General features: G+C 40.1%; 1 protein-coding gene across 6 annotated transcripts in view; it reads right to left on the reverse strand.

Annotated features, from left to right (window-relative positions):
• WWP1 (WW domain containing E3 ubiquitin protein ligase 1) overlaps positions 1 to 19,987 on the reverse strand; it is a 151,788-nt gene that overhangs the window by 68,306 nt on the left and 63,495 nt on the right. For all 6 annotated transcript variants that reach the window (XM_038388536.2, XM_043507649.1, XM_043507650.1 and 3 more), the window contains 3 exons: positions 8,844 to 9,183; positions 5,030 to 5,125; positions 4,250 to 4,424 (listed from right to left, as the gene is read on the reverse strand). In XM_038388536.2, the coding sequence (XP_038244464.1) occupies positions 4,250 to 4,424; positions 5,030 to 5,125; positions 8,844 to 9,183 (611 nt within the window). The remainder of the gene's footprint in view (positions 1 to 4,249; positions 4,425 to 5,029; positions 5,126 to 8,843; positions 9,184 to 19,987) is intronic.

Raw genomic sequence — 19,987 nt, forward strand, 5'->3', positions numbered from 1 at the left:
AGGATCTTGGGGATAATGGTAGCATGACAAATGGGAAGGAGGATATAGAGGTAGATATTACCATATCATAGGTAGAAGCGAAACTGAAACAGCTTAATGGGACTAAATCGGGGGGCCCAGATAATCTTCATCCAAGAATATTAAAGGAATTGGCACCTGAAATTGCAAGCCCATTAGCAAGAATTTTTAATGAATCTGTAAACTCAGGAATAGTACCGAATGATTGGAGAATTGCTAATATAGTTCCTATTTTTAAGAAAGGAAAAAAAAGTGATCCGGGTAACTACTGGCCAGTTAGTTTGACATCTGTAGTATGCAAGGTCCTGGAAAAAATTTTGAAGGAGAAATTAGTTAAGGACATTGAAGTCAATGGTAAATGGGACAAAATACAACATGGTTTTACAAAAGGTAGATCGTGCCAAACCAACCTAATCTCCTTTTTTGAAAAGGTAACAGATTTTTTAGATAAAAGGAAATGCAGTGGATCTAATTTACCTAGATTTCAGTAAGGCATTTGATACCGTGCCACATGGGGAATTATTAGTTAAATTGGAGAAGATGGGGATCAATATGAACATCAAAAGGTGGATAAGGAATTGGTTAAAGGGGAGACTGCAACGGGTCCTACTGAAAGGCGAACTGTCAGGTTGGAGGGAGGTTACCAGTGGAGTTCCTCAGGGATCGGTTTTGGGACCAATCTTATTTAATCTTTTTGTTACTGACCTTGGCACAAAAAGTGGGAGTGTGCTAATAAAGTTTGCAGATGATACAAAGCTGGGAGGTATTGCCAATTCGGAGAAGGATCGGGATATTATACAGGAGGATCTGGATGACCTTGTAAACTGGAGTAATAGTAATAGGATGAAATTTAATAGTGAGAAGTGTAAGGTTATGCATTTAGGGATAAATAAGAATTTTAGTTATAAGTTAGGGATGCATCAATTAGAAGTAACGGAAGAGGAGAAGGACCTTGGAGTATTGGTTGATCATAGGATGACTATGAGCTGCCAATGTGATATGGCTGTGAAAAAAGCTAATGCGGTTTTGGGATGCATCAGGAGAGGCATTTCCAGTAGGGATAAGGAGGTTTTAGTACCGTTATACAAGGCACTGGTGAGACCTCACCTAGAATGCTGTGTGCAGTTCTGGTCTCCCATGTTTAAAAAAGATGAATTCAAACTGGAGCAGGTACAGAGAAGGGCTACTAGGATGATCCGAGGAATGGAAAACTTGTCTTATGAAAGGAGACTTAAGGAGCTTGGCTTGTTTAGCCTAACTAAAAGAAGGTTGAGGGGAGATATGATTGCTCTCTATAAATATATCAGAGGGATAAATATAGGAGAGGGAGAGGAATTATTTCAGCTCAGCACCAATGTGGACACAAGAACAAATGGGTATAAACTGGCCACCAGGAAGTTTAGACTTGAAATCAGACGAAGGTTTTTAACCATCAGAGGAGTGAAGTTTTGGAATAACCTTCCAAGGGAAGCAGTGGGGGCAAGAGATCTATCTGGTTTTAAGATTCTACTCGATAAGTTTATGGAGGAGATGGTATGATGGGATAATGGGATTTTGGTAAGTAATTGATCTTTAAATATTCAGGGTAAATAGGCCAAATCCCCTGAGATGGGATATTAGATGGATGGGATCTGATTTACTATAGAAAACTCTTTCCTGGGTATCTGGCTGGTGAATCTTGCCCATGTGTTCAGGGTTTGGCTGATTGCCATGTTTGGGGTCGGGAGGGAGTTTTCCTCCAGGGCAGATTGGAGAGGCCCTGGAGGTTTTTTTGCCTTCCTCTGTAGCATGGGGCATGGTTGGGACTGGAGGGAGGCTTCTCTGCTCCTTGAAGTTTTGAACCATGATTTCAGGACTTCAATAGCTCAGACATGGGTGAGGTTTTTCATAGGAGTGGTGGGTGACATTCTGTGGCCTGCGCTGTGCAGGAGGTCGGACTAGATGATCAGAGTGGTCCCTTCTGACCTTAGTATCTATGAATCTATAAGTGATCCATGCCCTGTCACCCAATCCCAGCTTCTGGCTAACAGAGGCTAGGGACACCATTCCTGGCTAATAGCCACTGATGGACCTATCGTCCATAAATATATCTAGCTCTCTTTTGAACTCCATGGTTCAAATGGGAAAATGTTGGATGACCTTGAAAAGAAGACTTTTCCTGAAAAATCTTAGAGACAGGACAGATGAGGTGTCCTGATACATCTTCATGAAATGGTCTGAAATAGGGTGCAATGGCACAGGAACCTTCTGAGAGCAATTGTGATCTGTGTAGATTGCTGGAGTGACACTATTTCAAAATCTGCCAATTTAGTCAGCTTTTAAAGAAATTAGGGGGAAACAGAAATATATTAGGCATCAGAAGACTCGCCCAGTTCATCCCAGTCCAAATAACAGCCATTTCCCTGATCATCGCCCTGCACCCATTCAGGTGACAATTGATTAGAATGCCAGAAGCTTCAAGACAGTATCTCAGAAGGTGTCAGCCCTGGTTGCACTAAGAACTTAGGCATAAGATACCAGGAATACCAGCACCAGGGCCAATGCTTTTTACATCAACAGAACAAAACCCACTCCAACTGTGTTGAGAAGTCTGATAAGTGTCAAAGATGATATTGCATCTCTCAAGACAGTCTTGGAGATAACCTAGGGCAACTTGGCAAGGTCCCTGCATACACATCGCAGAGAGTCGCACTGGTTCTGTCTCCTAATCCTGAAAGCTAAACAGAGCGAAAAAAAACAGAGGCTTTGATGCAGAGCAGCCAGGAATCAAGGGCGTCACCAGAGATGCATCTTTCTATGCCTATTCCTGATTCTTCTTATGTGGAGCCTCATTAGACAGACTGGGGCTGAGTACAGTCAACTTTAAGTGCATAGTTGAATCCTCTGTTTCAGACAGGATGCTTTGGTGATGAAAGCTAACCCAGTGAGTTCAGAGCAAAGCTGTACTGATGCAGGCAGTGTTAATCCTGAATCCCAGTGCTCAGAGGCTGAAATTGGCTCAGGCTTACACTTCAATGATTTCTCCTTTGAAGCATCCAGTGCATCCTCATACAGAGACAATGTGTAACTCTTGATGGTGTGGGGACAATATTTAAATGTTGGGGATGGGAGCAATGTGACCACCTCACGTGTTGCCTCTGAGCTGAGGAGTAGCAGCAGAGTCTTGAGCACCAAGGCAGCAGTGAGCGAGTGCCTCAGGGAGCATCTCATGGCAGCCGGGTCCCACGGGCAGGGACTGGATCTAGGGGGTGTTGCCAGCCAGCACCTGGCTCCTTTGGGGACGAGGCACGAGCATGTCAGCGGCGCGGCTCGGGCCTGTGTCACCCACCCCGCCTAGGGAGCACCCAGCCATGCACCCCACAATTTGAAAACCTCTGTGGTAAATGGAAGGCAGAAATTTGGTGAGGTACATGACCCTGTATCCCCACCACCACCACACCACACACACACCCCCACCCACTCCTCCACCTCTGGCCTCATACCAACCTTATGAGGGTCTCCTAGAGGCGTACCTCAGTAAGAGTCTGGATATGATCTCTGTAATATTTGACTGCTTAGGTGGTATATGTAGACAATTTAACACTACTGCACACTATTCTTGACTCCCAATTAGAAGATACAGTGAATCTGTTCATTAATGTCTTTCCCCATCTCAGAACCGGCGTTTCTTGAGGCTGATCAACTATAAAATTGAAGGAATGAATGACAACCTGAGAGAAAACACAGAAACCATGCAAGAAGTTTCACAGTTGAACAAAAGCAGATACTTCAAAACAGGCCCCAAAGAAAGAAAGCCGAACTACCAGAATACTGACGAAAAGCTGAGTGATTAAAAGAAAATCAAGAACACTTAAGTACAAAACCAACACCCTAAGACAAGTATACCCAAAGAACTCAATGCTCAAAGAAGAGGCTGAGCTGCAGAACTGAAGTTTCCCCTAAGGTCAGAAGGTGTACACTTATACCAGTTACTATTGTCCTTAGGGAACGAAAACCTTAAGCACTTGGGAAGTAGCCAGGTCTTGAGCTGGAGAGTGGAGACCCAGCAGTGAGAATCCTGCAGTGGTAGTAGCTTTAGAAGTTCTAAAATAGAATCCATTATTCAAGTTAATGATGCTAACCATCTTTCTAGATGAACATCTCACAATATACACAGTTGTGTAATTCTGAAGCCAAGTTAAAAATATCTGAAAAAATATTTCTTAACATTTCATAACTTGCTAAAAGTTACCGAATAGAGGTATCGTTGGTTAAATTGTTGCATAGCTCCCTGTAGTTGGTTTCGTTGAGACTGCCACTGCTCAAAGTTCCTGACTGATTCCATGGTTGGTCGCTGCCATGTTGTTGTTCTTGTGTTATGATCCACATAGTAAACTCTTCCACGATCATCAACCCTTCTTTCCCAGCTAACAAACAAAAATACTAATGTTAATAGCTATATAATTTTCAGTAAAAAGTACAAAACTAATCTTCTGTGGTACACTAAATTCTTAGCTAATGCTCAGTTCCAACACAGAGATGAGAGATGGGAAGAAATTTTAATTTCTGCTGTATATAACACACTGGTGTTCTGTTTCTGAGACTTTATGTGAATTACTAGAAACAACTGTTAGCCTTCCAAGGGAAACAGTCTCAACTATTCTTCTGCACAGCTAGACCAAAAAGGTCATAAAATAAATACCTTTTAAATTTAAACATTAAATAAAAGGATAAATAATTCAACATTATTAGCAGCAAAAGATAAGCACAGGCAATAGATGTAACACTAACATTCACATAAAAGTAGCTATGATGATCCTGATCATTATCTGGTAAAGATTTATGCTGTTTTATTTTGTTTTGGGGAAAGAGGGGTGTTGCAATAATGTGTGGTATTGCTTTTATGAACTTCTGATTTCAAAAAATACCACCTGTATAATTATACTTTTTTCATGTAATAATAAAATGCAATAAAAATACTTTTTGGTACTAACGTAAGAAATATTCCTAGTAGAATATAAACTTTCATTACCCTGGCGGTAAAGGCTGTGGTCTTTCCCATGTCGTAGTTCGTGTGTTGTGATCAACATAATAGGTTCTACCATGAGGATCCTTTCTCTGTTCCCATCTTAAACAAAAGACACGTCTTTAAACAAGAAAATGTTGCCTTCTGATTAAATTTTCAGACAAGCAAAAAAAAAAAAAAAATTCTGGTAGTGAACAAATGGGTTATCCAATCCTAGTCCTTACTTTAAAGGCTAAGAATCAAATTTGCCCACTCAGAAAAGGCTTGTGTGCCACATTATGTCCTATCTTACATTAATTCTTTTTACCCTCTACTACTGGGTGGATTCTGCACCAAAAAGTTAAAAATTATGCAAAATGCTGCATATTTTATTTGTCAAAATAATACAATATAATTGCACCACTTACAATTGTTTTGATAATTTATTTAAACTACAATACAGAAAGAAGTCACAATAACTATTCAGTATTTCCTAAACACATGGTAACTAATGCCCTGCATTCCAGTTATTATCCTAGATTTTAATTTAAATTACATTACAGAACACCAAACAGCACACACACACACACACGCACACGCACAAAAGTAGAATGTCATTTTAAATTGCTCAGACTTTCACACATGAAAGTCGTACAGTTTTGCTAATTATTGTCCTGGACCTGGCTGGGTACTTTGGGAAGTGCTTGCTTCTGATTGTTCTGACATTTTATTGATCTTGTAGGTTTTTGTAAAGTCCAGCCACATGGAAGTTTGTGTGGAAGGTTCGTTTTGTATGAGAGAGTCTCCAGTTTTGAGAGCTCATTCTTGATCTTCTCCCGTTTGCTGTATCTGTTACCCAAGATCCATAAACCTGGAAATCCTGGATGCCCCTTCATCTCAGGCATTGGCATTCTTACAGCAGGATTATCTGACTATTTAGACTTTCTCCTCAGACCCTATGCTAACAGAAATCCTAGCTATCTTCGAGACACCATCAACTTCCTGAGGAAACTACAATGCGTTAGTGATCTTCTTGAAAACACCATCCTGGCCACCATGGATGTAGAAGCTCTTTACACCAATATTCCAAAGAATACTAGCCATACTTACAAAATGTGAGGCTGCATCCTAGAAAGCAGCGACTCTGAAAAGGATTAAGGGTCATAGTGGACAAACATCATGATGTTGTGGCAAAAAAGACTAATGTGATCCCTGGTTGTATAAACAGGGGCTTAGCACGAGTAGGAGTAGAGAGACTATTTTACTTCTGTATATGGCATTGGTAAGACCAATACTAAAAAACACTGCATTCAGTTCTGGCGAGCATTTTAAAAATTATATTGAAAAAATGGAGAGGGTGCTATAAAGAGCCATAAAAGTGATTTGAGGGCTGAATAAAATGCCTTACAGTGAGAGACCTAAAGAGTAAAATCTGTTTAGATTATCAAAAAAGAAACTGAGATGTGACTTGATTACAGTATACAAGTACATTCACAGGGAGAAAATACCAGGTACCAAAAGGCTCTGTAGCTGAGAAAGATGTAAGAACCACCAATGACTGGAAGCTAAAGTCAGATAAATAAGGCACAAATTTTAACAGTGAAGGTTGATTAACCATTGCAACTAACTACCAATCCAAGCGTTGGATTCGTCATCTCTTGAAGTCTTCAGATCAACACTAGATACTTTTCTGGAAGGTATGCTTTAGTCAACACACACATTATTAGACTCAATACAGGGATAACTGGGTGAAATTTAAGGGCCTGTAGTATAAAGGTATCAGATTAGATAATCTCATGGTCTCTACTGGCCTTAAAATCTATTTATGGAATTCTCACCTCCAACCAGCAGTAACTAGCATTTAGGCCACTTCAAAACCAATACTAATGCCTTTGTAGAGCAGTGGCTGCAGTTATCCTCTTTCTCCCCACCCCACACACATAGTGTTTTGGGGCCAGTGGATAGGACCAGTGCATTGATCCCCTGGACACATCCCTACCGTTCCACCAGCTCACACAACCCTTCTTTCTCCTACTACTAGTGTGCAAAGCTTCAGTGGAGTTCGATCCCCCTAAACAGGATCATCCCCAAAACTGTGGCAGTAGTCATACAGCTAGAGAAAGAGCATGAGAATGACTCTGTAGCCTTGTGGTTAGGGTTCTCACTTGAGGTGTGGGAAATGCAAGTTCAAGTCCCTGCTCCAATGACTATTTATTTATAAAATGTGGAACAACTCCAACAGGACAGACTGAAAAAGACCCACAACAGAGCATCCCATCCCATCCCATCACTTAGCCCAGTAGGTAGATTTCAGAGTAGCAGCCGTTTTAGGCTGTATCCGCAAAAAGAACAGGAGTACTTGTGGCACCTTAGAGACTAACAAATTTATTAGAGCATAAGCTTTTGTGGGCTACAGCCCACTTCATCGGATGCTATTCCGATGAAGTGGGCTGTAGCCCATGAAAACTTATGCTCTAATAAATTTGTTAGTCTCTAAGGTCCCAGTACCTAGGACACTATCCTGCAATGTGAGAGACTCAGGTTCAAATCCTTTCTCTAGCATTCCATGAGAATATTCTAACTACTAGGCTAAAGGTTATAAAAGGGAGATCCCCTCATACACACTGGCATTTTGTGAATCTACCCCATTAATTTTCTGAAAATTGAAACAAACTCATTTCTCCACATTAAACAAAGAGTCCAGAGGACCAAGCTCTGGCCATGTTTTTTTAGCCACAGCATTAGAAGTTTTATGTTAACATATATTAAGAAGCGTGACAGAGGTTCAACTCAGGAGTATAGGCAGGATGTCTTTGAGCACCCAAACCCCTGGGATTTGATGTGCTACCTGTTTCATGTAAAAGTGAAAAAGCGTTAGCTGGAGATGGGGCTTTCAATGGAGGCACCCCCGTCCCAGTGGAAGCATTGTGCAAACAGGAGCAAGTAGTCCCTCTGTAGCTTACTAAAGCACCAAACACAGGAAGCAGGCGATAAGGAAGCAATGAAACTGGCTAAGCGCAAGGGGCAGAGTGCCCTTGTAAGTACAAATCTAAATTTCACTGAAGCAGTGATCAATAGATCAGGCAACAATAAATAAACATTGCCACTGAAGTAATATTTTCCACTCAAGGAGACAACGTATTTCCACAAAAGTTAAAAATTCCAGTCAACCTATGTTTTAGTATACCCTTAAAATATGCTTCAGTTTCTGTTAACTTCAGTTAGTACCTCTCAATTCTAGTTTGCAAAGTCATGCGACAGCTAATAGGACAGCTTCAATGTTAATGCAGTAGTTGCAAGCACCATGACTACCTTGGAATTTTATAATTTCTATCCTTTTTACACACATGCATCCCCTTTACAATTGTATTTGTATTCAGAACATTTTTGGGACACAACTCCAGATACCCGTTAGTGTCTAAAAGTATTTTCAATACATTTTTACGGCATTCTTCTCCCCCACACAAACACTATCTTTGATCCCTACATGTGTAACAAGCTTAAAAAGTAGATGAGCAAGGAACTATGCCCCAAGTATAGAATAAGTTTAAATATCTCAAATGAAGATTTTTTTTCCCCAGAATGACTTGAGACTCTTCTATATAGGTCATATCACTGTCTCAGCAAACGAGCAACCTGTTATTAGTTTCTGGCACCAAAAGCTTCCACCCAGTTAGGGCTGCAATACTGCAAAACTATTTTAGATCAAATAACTATGTCTCAGCCAACTGGACCATATTTGGCAATCCAGAGCCATAATAAAATCTCTGTGTCTATATATAAATGTGTTCAGGCCAGATAAGATTAGATCATATTATTAATTAAAACCAAGCCCACATACCCTGGTGGCAAAGGTTCGGTATTGGTACTACCAGGCTGCTGTCTCACAGGTTCCCCAGATGCACCTGAAGATTCCCTTGGTTTTGCTGGTTCTGCAGTGGTGCTGCTTCTGGTATTAGAGGATGCAGAGTCTGTGGTAGTTACAGCTTCAAGTCCAGCAGACACAATGGGGACTGTAGATGATGTGCTGTTTTCAGAATAACTAACTCTTTCCGTTGTTGATGGAGGTTCTGTAATTGTGTTAGTGCAATCTGAAGACATGGGGGTTTCTACAGAACCCATAAAAGCCTCAGAGGCAGAATTATCAGCTTCTGGTGCAGTTGACGATGACTCACCATTAACTGGGAAATACAAAGTAAGAACATTTTATACAACAGATAGCTTTTTGATACAATTTATTTTTAAATGATAAACATGAAGTAAATTTCATCCACTGAAAGAATATATATATTTTAAGGTTACACCTTCTAGATTCTAATGAGCAACATTCTATGTTGCTGAAGACTTGCAAGTAAAATGGCACAAGAGGCAGCTTCTTCAATTAAGGCTGTGCTTCCCCTACCTCTATTACAGACCTTTAGCCAATCCCCAATCCATTGTGAATATAAGATAATTTACTTAATTAGTTTAAGTAAGTTTAATTAGTTTAACTTAATTAACTAGTTTATATATGTAAATAAACGAAGGGTGGTTACTTGCAACCAGAGTTCAAGATGACTCTGTATATTCACAATATGGGTAACGCACCAACGAGTGAAGCCTAACGGTGGAACATTCTCCAACCAGTACCTGCTGGAGTGCATGTGTCCCCTACTCCTTCCCTCAGTGTCTTTAAATGTTCTGATGGCAAGGCTATACAAGGAGGCATTGTGCACCCTACCACCTCAGTTCCTTCCAACTGCTGATCCAGAGAAACCAAAATAGGAATGAGGAAGAAGGGAGGGTGAGCAGGAAGTGTGAATGTGTAGAGTCATCTGAAAGAAATAACGGTTACCTACCTTTTGTAACTGTTGTTCTTTGAGATGTGTTGCTCATGTCCATTCCAAGTAAGATGTGCAGGCACACCTGACTTGGAATGGATATGAGCAAGCACTCGAACAACTCCTCTGGTTAGAAGTAACCTTCATTTCTTCGAGTGACTCTACATATTCCCACTTAGGAACAGTTTCCTAAGGAGTGCTGAAAAACACAGGAGGAGGGAACAGACTTGAGCAGGGGGTTGGACTAGAAGACCAAGACCAAGTCTCTTCCAAACCTAATCTTCTATGATTATTAAAAACAATTGAAGCACTACTCCACCAAATCTAGCATCCACTCTTGAAGCCAAATCCAAAGCATAATGTTTAGTAAACAAAGTGACTTCCAAGTAGCAGGCCTTACAGATTTCTCCAACAGGAACATGTTTAAGACAAGCAAAAGATCCTGCCATGGCCCTTGTTGGATGAGATGTCACAACTTTAGGCACAGTGACTGCTGCTAACTTGTGGCATTCAAGGAAACACTGTTTTACCAACCTGAAATCTGTATTTTAGCATATAAATTATAACCCACATGATTCTTAGTAGATCAAACAAATAACCAGAAGACCTCCTAAAATCTTTAGTTCTATTTAAACAACATGCTAATACCCTTCTAGCATCTGAAGTACATAAAGCAGATTGCCCTTTATTAAAACATGGCTTTGGGAAAAAGCAGTAACAAATTAATTGTATGTTGTGAAACTCTGATAATATTATCGGTAAAAACCTGGGATCAGGTCTAAGACCACCATGTCTTTTTGAAAAATAGTAAATGGAGGGTTTGCCATCAAGGTGTGTAACTTGTTCACCCTTCTCCCCAATGTGATAACAATAAACGCAGATTTAACAGATAAATAAAGAACACTCACCAAGGAATCAAAGGACAGCACTGTAAGCCTAGCCTCCACAATTCCCTCGCTTTCAATTATGGACTGGTTCCCAACCCTTATTTTAAAAGATGCATATTTCCATATTTTTATCTGGCCAAATCATCAGAAGCACCTCCATATAGTGGCAGCACGAAGATATTTTCAGTACAAGCTCTTGCCATTTGGCCTTTCTACAGAGCCAAGAGTTTTTACAAAGTGCCGTCCTGCGGTAGTGAGACAACTTAGAAGACAGGGTATTTTTGTTTATACATACTTAGATACTGGCTGCTGAAGCCTTATTCACAAGAAGATCTGCTAGATTGTACAGATTTAGGATTGCTTCCGAGTATCACATTCAACAAAAAGCGTCCTCTCTTCAGTTCAAGAGCAGGAAATGACAGCCCCCCAGTAAAGTCCAGCTTTTACCTGAAAGGGACTTGTCATTTCAAAAAGCGTTCGGATCACTGTTTTAAATTCTGAGACAACATATTTCCTCAGCACTGGCATGAGCATCTGTCATAAAAATAAAGGGAAGGGTAAACACCTTTCAAATCCCTCCTGGCCAGAGGAAAAACCTTTTCACCTGTAAAGGGTTAAGCAGCTAGCATAAGCTCGCTGGCATCTCATCACAATGACCAATGAGGAGACAAGATACTTTCAAAGCTGGAGGGAGGGAGAAACAAAGGGTGTCTGTCTGTCTGTGTGATGCTTTTGCCGGGGACAGAACAGGAATGGAGTCTTAGAACTTAGTAAGTAATCTAGCTAGATATGTGTTAGATTATGATTTCTTTAAATGGCTGAGAAAATAGGCTGTGCTGAATAGAATGGATATTCTTGTCTTTGTGTCTTTTTGTAAGTTAAGGTTTTGCCTAGAGGGATTCTCTATGTTTTGAATCTAATTACCCTGTAAGGTATTTACCATCCTGATTTTACAAAAGTGATTCTTTTTACCTTTTTTTATATTAAAATTCTTCTTGTAAGAAACGGAATGCTTTTTTCCTTGTTCTTAAGATCCAAGGGTTTGGGTCTGTGGTCACCTATGCAAATTAGTGAGGATTTTTATCAAGCCTTCCCCAGGCAGGGGGGTGCAAGGTTTTGGTGAGGATTTTGGGGGGAAAGACGTTTCCAAACAACTCTTTCTCAAAAAATAAACCCAGACGTTTGGTGGTGGCAGTGGAAGTCCAAGGGCAAAAGATAAAATAGTTTGTACCTTGGGGAAGTTTTAAGCTGGTAAAAGTTCTAAGCTGGTAAAAGTAAGCTTAAGAGGTTTTCATGCAGGTCCCCACAACTGTATCCTAGAATTCAGAGTGGGGAAGGAACCTTGAAAGCATCCTTCTGGCCACTTAATTATATGCCTTTTCTAGATCTACAAAAACTCAGAAACTATCCCGTTAATACTCTAGCCCAGGGGTCTCAAACTCAAATGACAAGGGCCACATGAGAACTAGTACATTGGCCCAAGGGCCGCATCACTGACCCCTACCCCCACTACCATGGCCCCGCCCCCACTCCACCCCTTCCATGAGGCCCTGCCCCTGCCCCACCTCTTCCCTGCCCCCATTCCAACCCCTTCTCCAAAATCCCCCACTCAACTCCACCCCCTCCCTGCCCCCAGGGGGTGCAGGGTGCTCAGGGCAGGAGGTTGGGGTGCAGGAGGAGTGCGGGGTGCAGCAGAGGGCTCAGGAGGGGTGCAGTGGGGTTCAGCAGGAGGCTCAGGGCAGGGGGTCGAGGTGCAAGAAGAGTGTGGGGTGCAGCAGGGGGCTGGGGTGCAGGAGGGGTGCAGCGGGGGCTCAAGGCAGGGGGTCCGGGTGCAGGAGGGGTGCAGCAGGGGGTAGAGGTGCAGGAGGGGTGGGGCAGGGGGCTCAGGGCAGGGGGTTGGCGTGCAGGAGGGATGCGGGATGCAACAGGGAATTGAGGTGCAGGAGGGATGCGGCGGGGGCTCATGGCAGAGGGTCCAGGTGAAGGAGGACCAGTCAATTTGTAGAAGCAGGATTTATAATTCTACTATACGAATTGATGTAAACTTTGATTTCATTCTGCCAGCCACCCTTTTTCAATAACAGAAAGGAATGACTTTCTGAGACTGGGATCCTGTTCCCCATATGTATTACAATTAGGACCTGTTATAAAGTTTAGTTAGTAAAAGACTGGATTTTGTATTGTGTCTGTGATAAATAGATTAGAGAAATGTTGAGGGCCTGAAGCCCCAATGTGAATTGTTTTAGTTATAAGATTTAGCAAGACTTAATTTACAATGTATTCTGTATACCTTTGAAGGTTTCTGTGAGAGACTGTTTGTGTGAATGAGGAATTAATGCATCAGGAAAAGATAAGGTCTGAAAGCCATCACAAATGTTCAGATGGTCAAGAAAAAGTGAGAGACTTGGAAACACCAGGAGACAATCAGAAAATATCCTTTGTATCCGAGGCTAAACATGTTAGCAGCACTGACTACCTCAGAGGTGAGGCAGGCACCCCCTAAGGCGAGACAACGAATAGGATATAACAATGGGAAGCCCAACAATAACCATCAAACAATAATAGTAGAAAACCCCAAGATTACCACTACTTAAGGACTAATGATTATAGGAGGACATTGCAAAATGCATGGACTCAAATGGGAATTTACAACTATAAAGATGGGGTGTTTTTCCATGGACCTCTGGGTTCAGCCCTTCAAAGCCTCTGAGCATCGGATAGTGACCTGACAGAGCCGTGCTCAATCTAACTGGCCATTAAATTGACTTGAGCTACAACAGATTGGTAACTATAAAGACCATCTGCAGGACTTGTGTGTGTGTTTGTGTGCATGTTGTGTGACTGAAAAGCATATGCTAACTGTTGTATTTTCAATAAATATGGCGTATTTGCCTTCTCTCTTATAAAAGATCCCGTGTGCTTTGTATAGCATAACAGAGTGGGGCAAGTGGTGGAATGGGCCTGGATGATAAGTGGGTGGGCCACGGTCCACCATGGCTATGCCCCTGGTGCAGCAGGTCTTTTCTGATTTAAAAAAAAAAAAAAAAAAAAAAACCAACCAGTTGCTGTGACACCTCTTTTGAAAATGAGGCCCTGCATGAAGTGTGTGCAATCTTGTAAAATAGCAGTTTGAAATAAGGGCAGCAGTTAGGATTTTCTTTTCCCTTTCAAAAATGAGCGCTGAAAAAAGTGGACATTGAGTGTCGGGTTTTCAACAAAGAATGGAATGCAAAATATTTTTTCACAAACGTGAACTCAAAGACTGTATGCCTGATTTATCAAGAGAGCATCACGGTGTTTGAAGAGTAAAATTTTAATTGCCATTTTTCAACGCAACATTCTAATTATGGCAGCAATTTAACAACTGAGGAAAGGGCAAGAAACGCTAAGAAACTCAAACTTAAAAGCTCAGCAAAATATTTATGTACGACAATCTACAGTTCCGGAAGCCACTACAAAGGCAAGTTATGTTCTAGCATTTAAAATTGCTAAACAAAATAAGCCTTTTGCTGAAGGGGAGTTTTTGAAAGAATGCATGGTTGATGTTGCTGGCATGCTGTGCCCGGAATACCAAAACAAATTTGAGAACATTAGTTGTCATAAAGGACTGTTACTCGTTGAGTGGAAGTGATTGATGAACATTTGGCTTCTGCGTTGAACAAGAAAGCACAGGGCTTTATGTTGTTTTCGTTAGCTCTCCATGACAGCATTAACATTAAGGTCACAATACAGTTATTGATTTTTGTCAGAGGAACTGACGACAAATTTGAAACCACAGAGGAATTTTTATCAATGGAATCAATCAAATGCACAACTAAGGGATTGGATTTATACGCGACAGTGTCTGGCTGCCTTGAACAGCTGAAGCTCCCCTGGAGTAAACTGGCAAACGTAACCAAAGATGGATCTCCAAATTTAACAGGGAAAAAGTAGGACTTTTAAAAAGAATTCAGGACAAAGTAAAAAGACGATGCTGATAAAGAGGTGATTTTTCTGCATTGTATTATACATCAGGAGGCCCTCTGCAAAAATGTCCTGGACATCGAGCCTGTTATTCGCACAGTAGTGAAAATAGTGAACTACATAAGAGAGAGGGGACTTAATCATTGGCAATTCATTTCTCTTCTTGAAGACACTGTTGCTGAACACCAGGACTTAAACATACAAATATCTGCTGGCTCAGCTTAGGAAAGGTATTGCAATAAGTGTGGGAGCTCAGAGATGAAATTTTCACTTTTCTGGAGATGCAGGAGAAAGAAAATGATTTCCCTGAATTAAAGAATTCAAACTGTGTGTGACACCTCGCTTTTGGTGCGGATATGTTGGCACATTTAAATGAACTTAATGTGAAGCTGCAAGGAAAGAATGTGTTTGTACACTAATTGTATTCTAGTGTGACACCTTTCAAAGTCAAGTCAGTCTTATTTTCAAAGTGTTCCAAGTATTTCAGTATTGAAAATGAGTGAAGTGTCACCAGAGCAAACAGAAAAGTACAGTAAAATTTTGAGTGACTTGCATGGAGAATTTTCTCATCAATTCTTTGACTGAGAAGATAGAGAAGACACTGGAGCTGCTGTCATGCCCACTGTCATTTGACTACGCGAAAGCCCCGCAAGAATTACAACTGATCAATTGCACTGATCTTCAGTGCGATTCCACGAAGTAAAAGTACAATTCAGAAAAAACTGGATAAGTTTTATGCCTCCTTGAGTGAAACAAAGTTCCCAAATATCCGCAAGGTGACACAGAAAATCCTTGTTTTGTTCGGCTCCACCTATGTGTGCGAACAAGCATTTTCCCTACGGAATTACAACAAATCTCGCTACAGATCCCAGTTAACTGACCAGCATCTCAGCTCGATATTGTGGATTTCCACAACGAGAATGACATCAGACTGATGCCATTGTAAAGAAGGGTGAGCAGCTGTATTGTTCACATTAATCAAAGAAGGAGTGGAAAGGAGGTAACTTTGGTTTAATTATTGTAATACATTGTTATGATGGTATATTTATAATAGTAAGTAAGGTTTTATGTTTATTTCCACTAAAATGTATCTTTATTAAATAAAATTTTATTTGAATAAGTCTTCAGAGTTAAATTGTGTAACAACAATATTGCTCAATTGGTGTGGATATGTTGGCACATGTTGCTACTTTGAAGCTAAAATAGTTTGAATTTATTTTGGTTATTGCCACGGTCAAATGGAGAAACACTGATGATTCATTAAAGCTAATTACAGATCATAAAGAAGTCAGAAATAAACATGAAAACTACCAGACTTTTACGTAGTGCAGTACACTGAAAAGTTTTAGCTAACATACAATTTGTGTTCAGACAGGAGCAAAATTGTGTGGTAAAATCAGCAAACAGCTCGGTAATGTATTTTTCTAACAGTGTATTGTTCAACAGAATTATTTTAATTGTGCTGATTTTGAAACAAACTTGTGTTGTTCCTGTTTGAACATGAATTGTTAATTTTGTGAGTGTTCATGGCCTGACATACAATTTCCACCCAGATGTTGCTCTCAGGCCCAAAAGTTTGCCCACCCCGCTATAGGATGAGGAAGCACAAACTGTCCAAAAGACTGAGGACAGTCAAATGTAAGTAGCATAAATTCAGGTCTTTCAACTCCTCCTCTAACCTTGTCTAACTGTGGATCCAACCTTGGATCTGCTATGGATCTCACCAGAGGATGTAGAGACAAAAAAAAGGTAAGAAGGATCTGCCTGGAAGTCCTGTTGGAGTCTTAGGAGGAGGGGGCAAATATGGATCTGGAAAAAGACTCACAATATCTTCTATTCTACTCCTCTTTCTAGGTGAAGGGGATTTAAAACTCTGAACAGATTAAATATTCCTCTCCTCCAATGATCTCTCACTCATGTCTGATGATCAGATGCTGAATGGTGAACATCTGCCACGACAGTAATGGTTTTCAGATTAAACATCAGCACTGGAACAGGAATGGGCAATAGTGGCAGTCTTATAGGCTTAGGCATCACTGGATCCAGAGCGAGGTTCAATTCCATAACCCTTGAACATGAAGTCTAATGCAGAGCTGACTAACGTCTGCAGAGGCTATATCCAAATCAGACAGATACATTAAATCTGACCCGCAGGATCTGGCACTTCTAAACAGTGGCCATCTTCTCCCTCGCTTTTTACCTTTGGAACCTAGGCAGTCAGAACTGATGGCTTAATCACAGAGTCCTTAGGTGCAAACTGAAAAGATGGCATCTTCAACACCCTAGCAGAAGGAGCTGATGAAAGCAGGAACAGGAGCTGAAACCAAAGAATACACAGATCCCCAGGATCCTTTAGGCACCTTAGCCTTACAAGACAAGGCACTCTGAGCTGAAACAGGCCCCCTAGTCTTTGGATCTGATGATCTTCTGAAGCCAGACGGCTTAGCAGCAAGAACTTTCTTAAGCAGGAGCACCTGCAGTCTATTCTACATCTCCTTGTGTATTGGGTGAGAAACTCCAACAAACAGAACACCCAGAAGGAGAGACTGACCTTCACCAAGGCACTTAAGGTGCCTAATGTGGGGTCATCTGATGCCAGGAAGATGGCTGGCGGAATCGCATCCTTTAATGCTGGCTTTTACTTTTTCTTCAGTTCCACCATCACTCAGAACTGAACTTAAAATTAAACTAACTATAACTACAAACTCTCAAACTAAACTAACACTACAAGCTACAACAATTACCTAAGGCACTAGTACAGGAGAAAAAAATCCTACACCTGAACGACCAGGGCCGTTCACTTCGACCTAGTGCAGGTTTTGGAAGAACTGAGGCAGTAGGGGATGCAGCATGCCATTATACAACCTTTCGCTCAGAACGTCTGAAGATGCTGAGGAGAGGAGTAGGATGAGGTACATGTGTGCTGTAACAGGCATTGCTTGGAGAAGGTTCTGTTAAGACTGCACTGGTTGTTTTATTGCTCACAAGTGGGAATATGAAGAGCCACTTGAAGTAGTAGTAACTTTTCTGTTTCCTGGCAGCTTGTTTAATGGGATAGTAAGACGTGCTCTGTAAGCTAGCAGAGGGTGGGCACCTTGCTTCCAGTCCCCAAAGGAAAATACACATGATTTGCTCTTGAAACTTCCAAGTGACATTGGTTTTAAAAGAGAATCTTTATCACTATGAGATTGTAAGAGAATTTTAAAGGAAGAATAAAAGAAGGCTGAGTATGAAAGATACAATTGATAACAGCCTTTAATGTCCACTTGGATAATTTTCCGGGCTCATTCCGGTTGCTTTGCGGCCAAAAAATATTTAAGTTTTGTTTTAAATTACTAATGCAGCAATTAAACAAAAATCCACCTCTTAGAAGGACTTAATAATGAAAACACAAGCCTTTAAAAAATATATTAAGTTAAATGTGTATTTACCTGACAAACACAGGCTACATAGAACAACAAACTTTTTTTTTTACAGTTGCTGTTAAAGGTATACATATTTTTGCCTGTGTAGAAACTACATGGAAATGTCCTATCAGGTAAACAAGCAGAAGCTAATATAAGGGTTACAGATACCACTTTTTCTTCTATTAATTAGTTAGCCCAGGAGAGCACATTAAATGCAAAATATATAAGCAAAAATTTACTACTGAAATAAGATCTTCCTGACCTCCACCTTACTGAATCGGCATTTCTGGTAACAGAACCTCCTGTCTCCTTTCCTTACTAAAGGAAAGCATTGACAAAAGGAAAAAGGTAATGTGGTTTGGTGGAAGCAAATAGCACCAACAGTTCTTGTAAAACTTTTAAGTAGCAAAACTATTTCAAAACTGCCCTTGCTGCAAGTGAGAAAACAGGAAAGGAAACTTAAGAGAAAACCTAATTATGGTAGGCCTAAAAATTACCTGTGAATCCTTCCAGTTCAAATAAGAAGTTCATCAAATATTTGGTTGAGGATAAGACTACAAAAACAATTGCTGATTTCTTATAGTGGTTTCAAAATAAAATACCTATACCCAACTTAAATAAAATTAACCTTGCCTGCCTCCACCCAAAATCATAATGAAATCTGACTGCAACCACCTTACAATTTCGGGTTTATATAGTTTAGTGTTATAAAATAAAAATAGTAATTTATATCCTTGAGACTAATTTAATTTTTTGTTCTGTTGAGTTACACATAAATGTGGCACTGTATTCTGCTACAGTATGTCATATTTCAATAAGTCAATTTTAACCAGAAAATTTAAAAAATCTTATCAAGCTCATGTACAAGGCAATGCTGGTTTAGCTAACCCAAAGGATCTCAATAGAAATTATAGATATTGACATCATAAATCAATACAGACTTTCTTTGCCATATTTTTTATTCATCTTGGTAGCTCTGTTACAGAGACTGAAAGTTACTATTCACAAGAGTAATCTAGTAATTATGCATCACATACATAATAAAATGCAACATCAAAATATTGTATCATTTCTGCATTATTGCCATGTTAGAGCAATCACATCACATCAACTGGAATTTTGATTTAAGATCTTCAATTTATATGCTCTCTAGAACAGGAAGTATATTTTTGTGTGTTTGTACTGTGACTAGCGCAAAAGGATAGTCTATGAAGACCTGATTCAGAAAATTCTAAGTTTAATGGACACTATTAGGTTAAAATTCATATAATTTTAAAATATTCCTTCATCTGTGCTACTAAAACCTTAGATTATTCAAAAAAGAATTTTTCTTTTCACCATTTGTGCTGTTTGTTAATTTTCTGCACTATGTGTAAGCTTAGACAATAAAAACAGACCAGACAATTTTACTTTTGCTTACAGTCACTTTCTAGTTAATTTCACACTATAGTTCGCTACCATAATTCTGCAACATCTGGATCACAAACACTGCACGGGAATGGTATGCTTTTGAATTCAAATCTATTGTGTGTAGGGTTTTTAAAATTTCATTAACATGTTTCTACTTAGATTAAATTTTATGCAAGTTTATTTACAGGAAATTTGAGGTTCAGATACTATAAATGCTTATGCCTATAACCTTACTCACATGCATATGTGCAGGATTGGGTTTTAAACTGGGGTATAAAATGAGGTGTCAGGACCTCTTTAAGAAACCAACACTCACTTTAATGTTTTACATCTGTTTGTCCTTAAATTACCAGTCAGAATCTGCCCTCTACTTCTTATATATAACTTATGTCAGTCTATCTTCCCAAGGCAGCTAGAAATACAGGCCAGGAAAGTGGGAAGTTATTACATAACAAAGAACTTAGCAGCAGTGCATATGCACAAGGGAACACAACTAAG

This window comes from Dermochelys coriacea, chromosome 2 (genome assembly GCF_009764565.3).
Source record: "Dermochelys coriacea isolate rDerCor1 chromosome 2, rDerCor1.pri.v4, whole genome shotgun sequence".
In the NCBI taxonomy this organism is placed as follows: Eukaryota; Metazoa; Chordata; order Testudines; family Dermochelyidae; genus Dermochelys; species Dermochelys coriacea.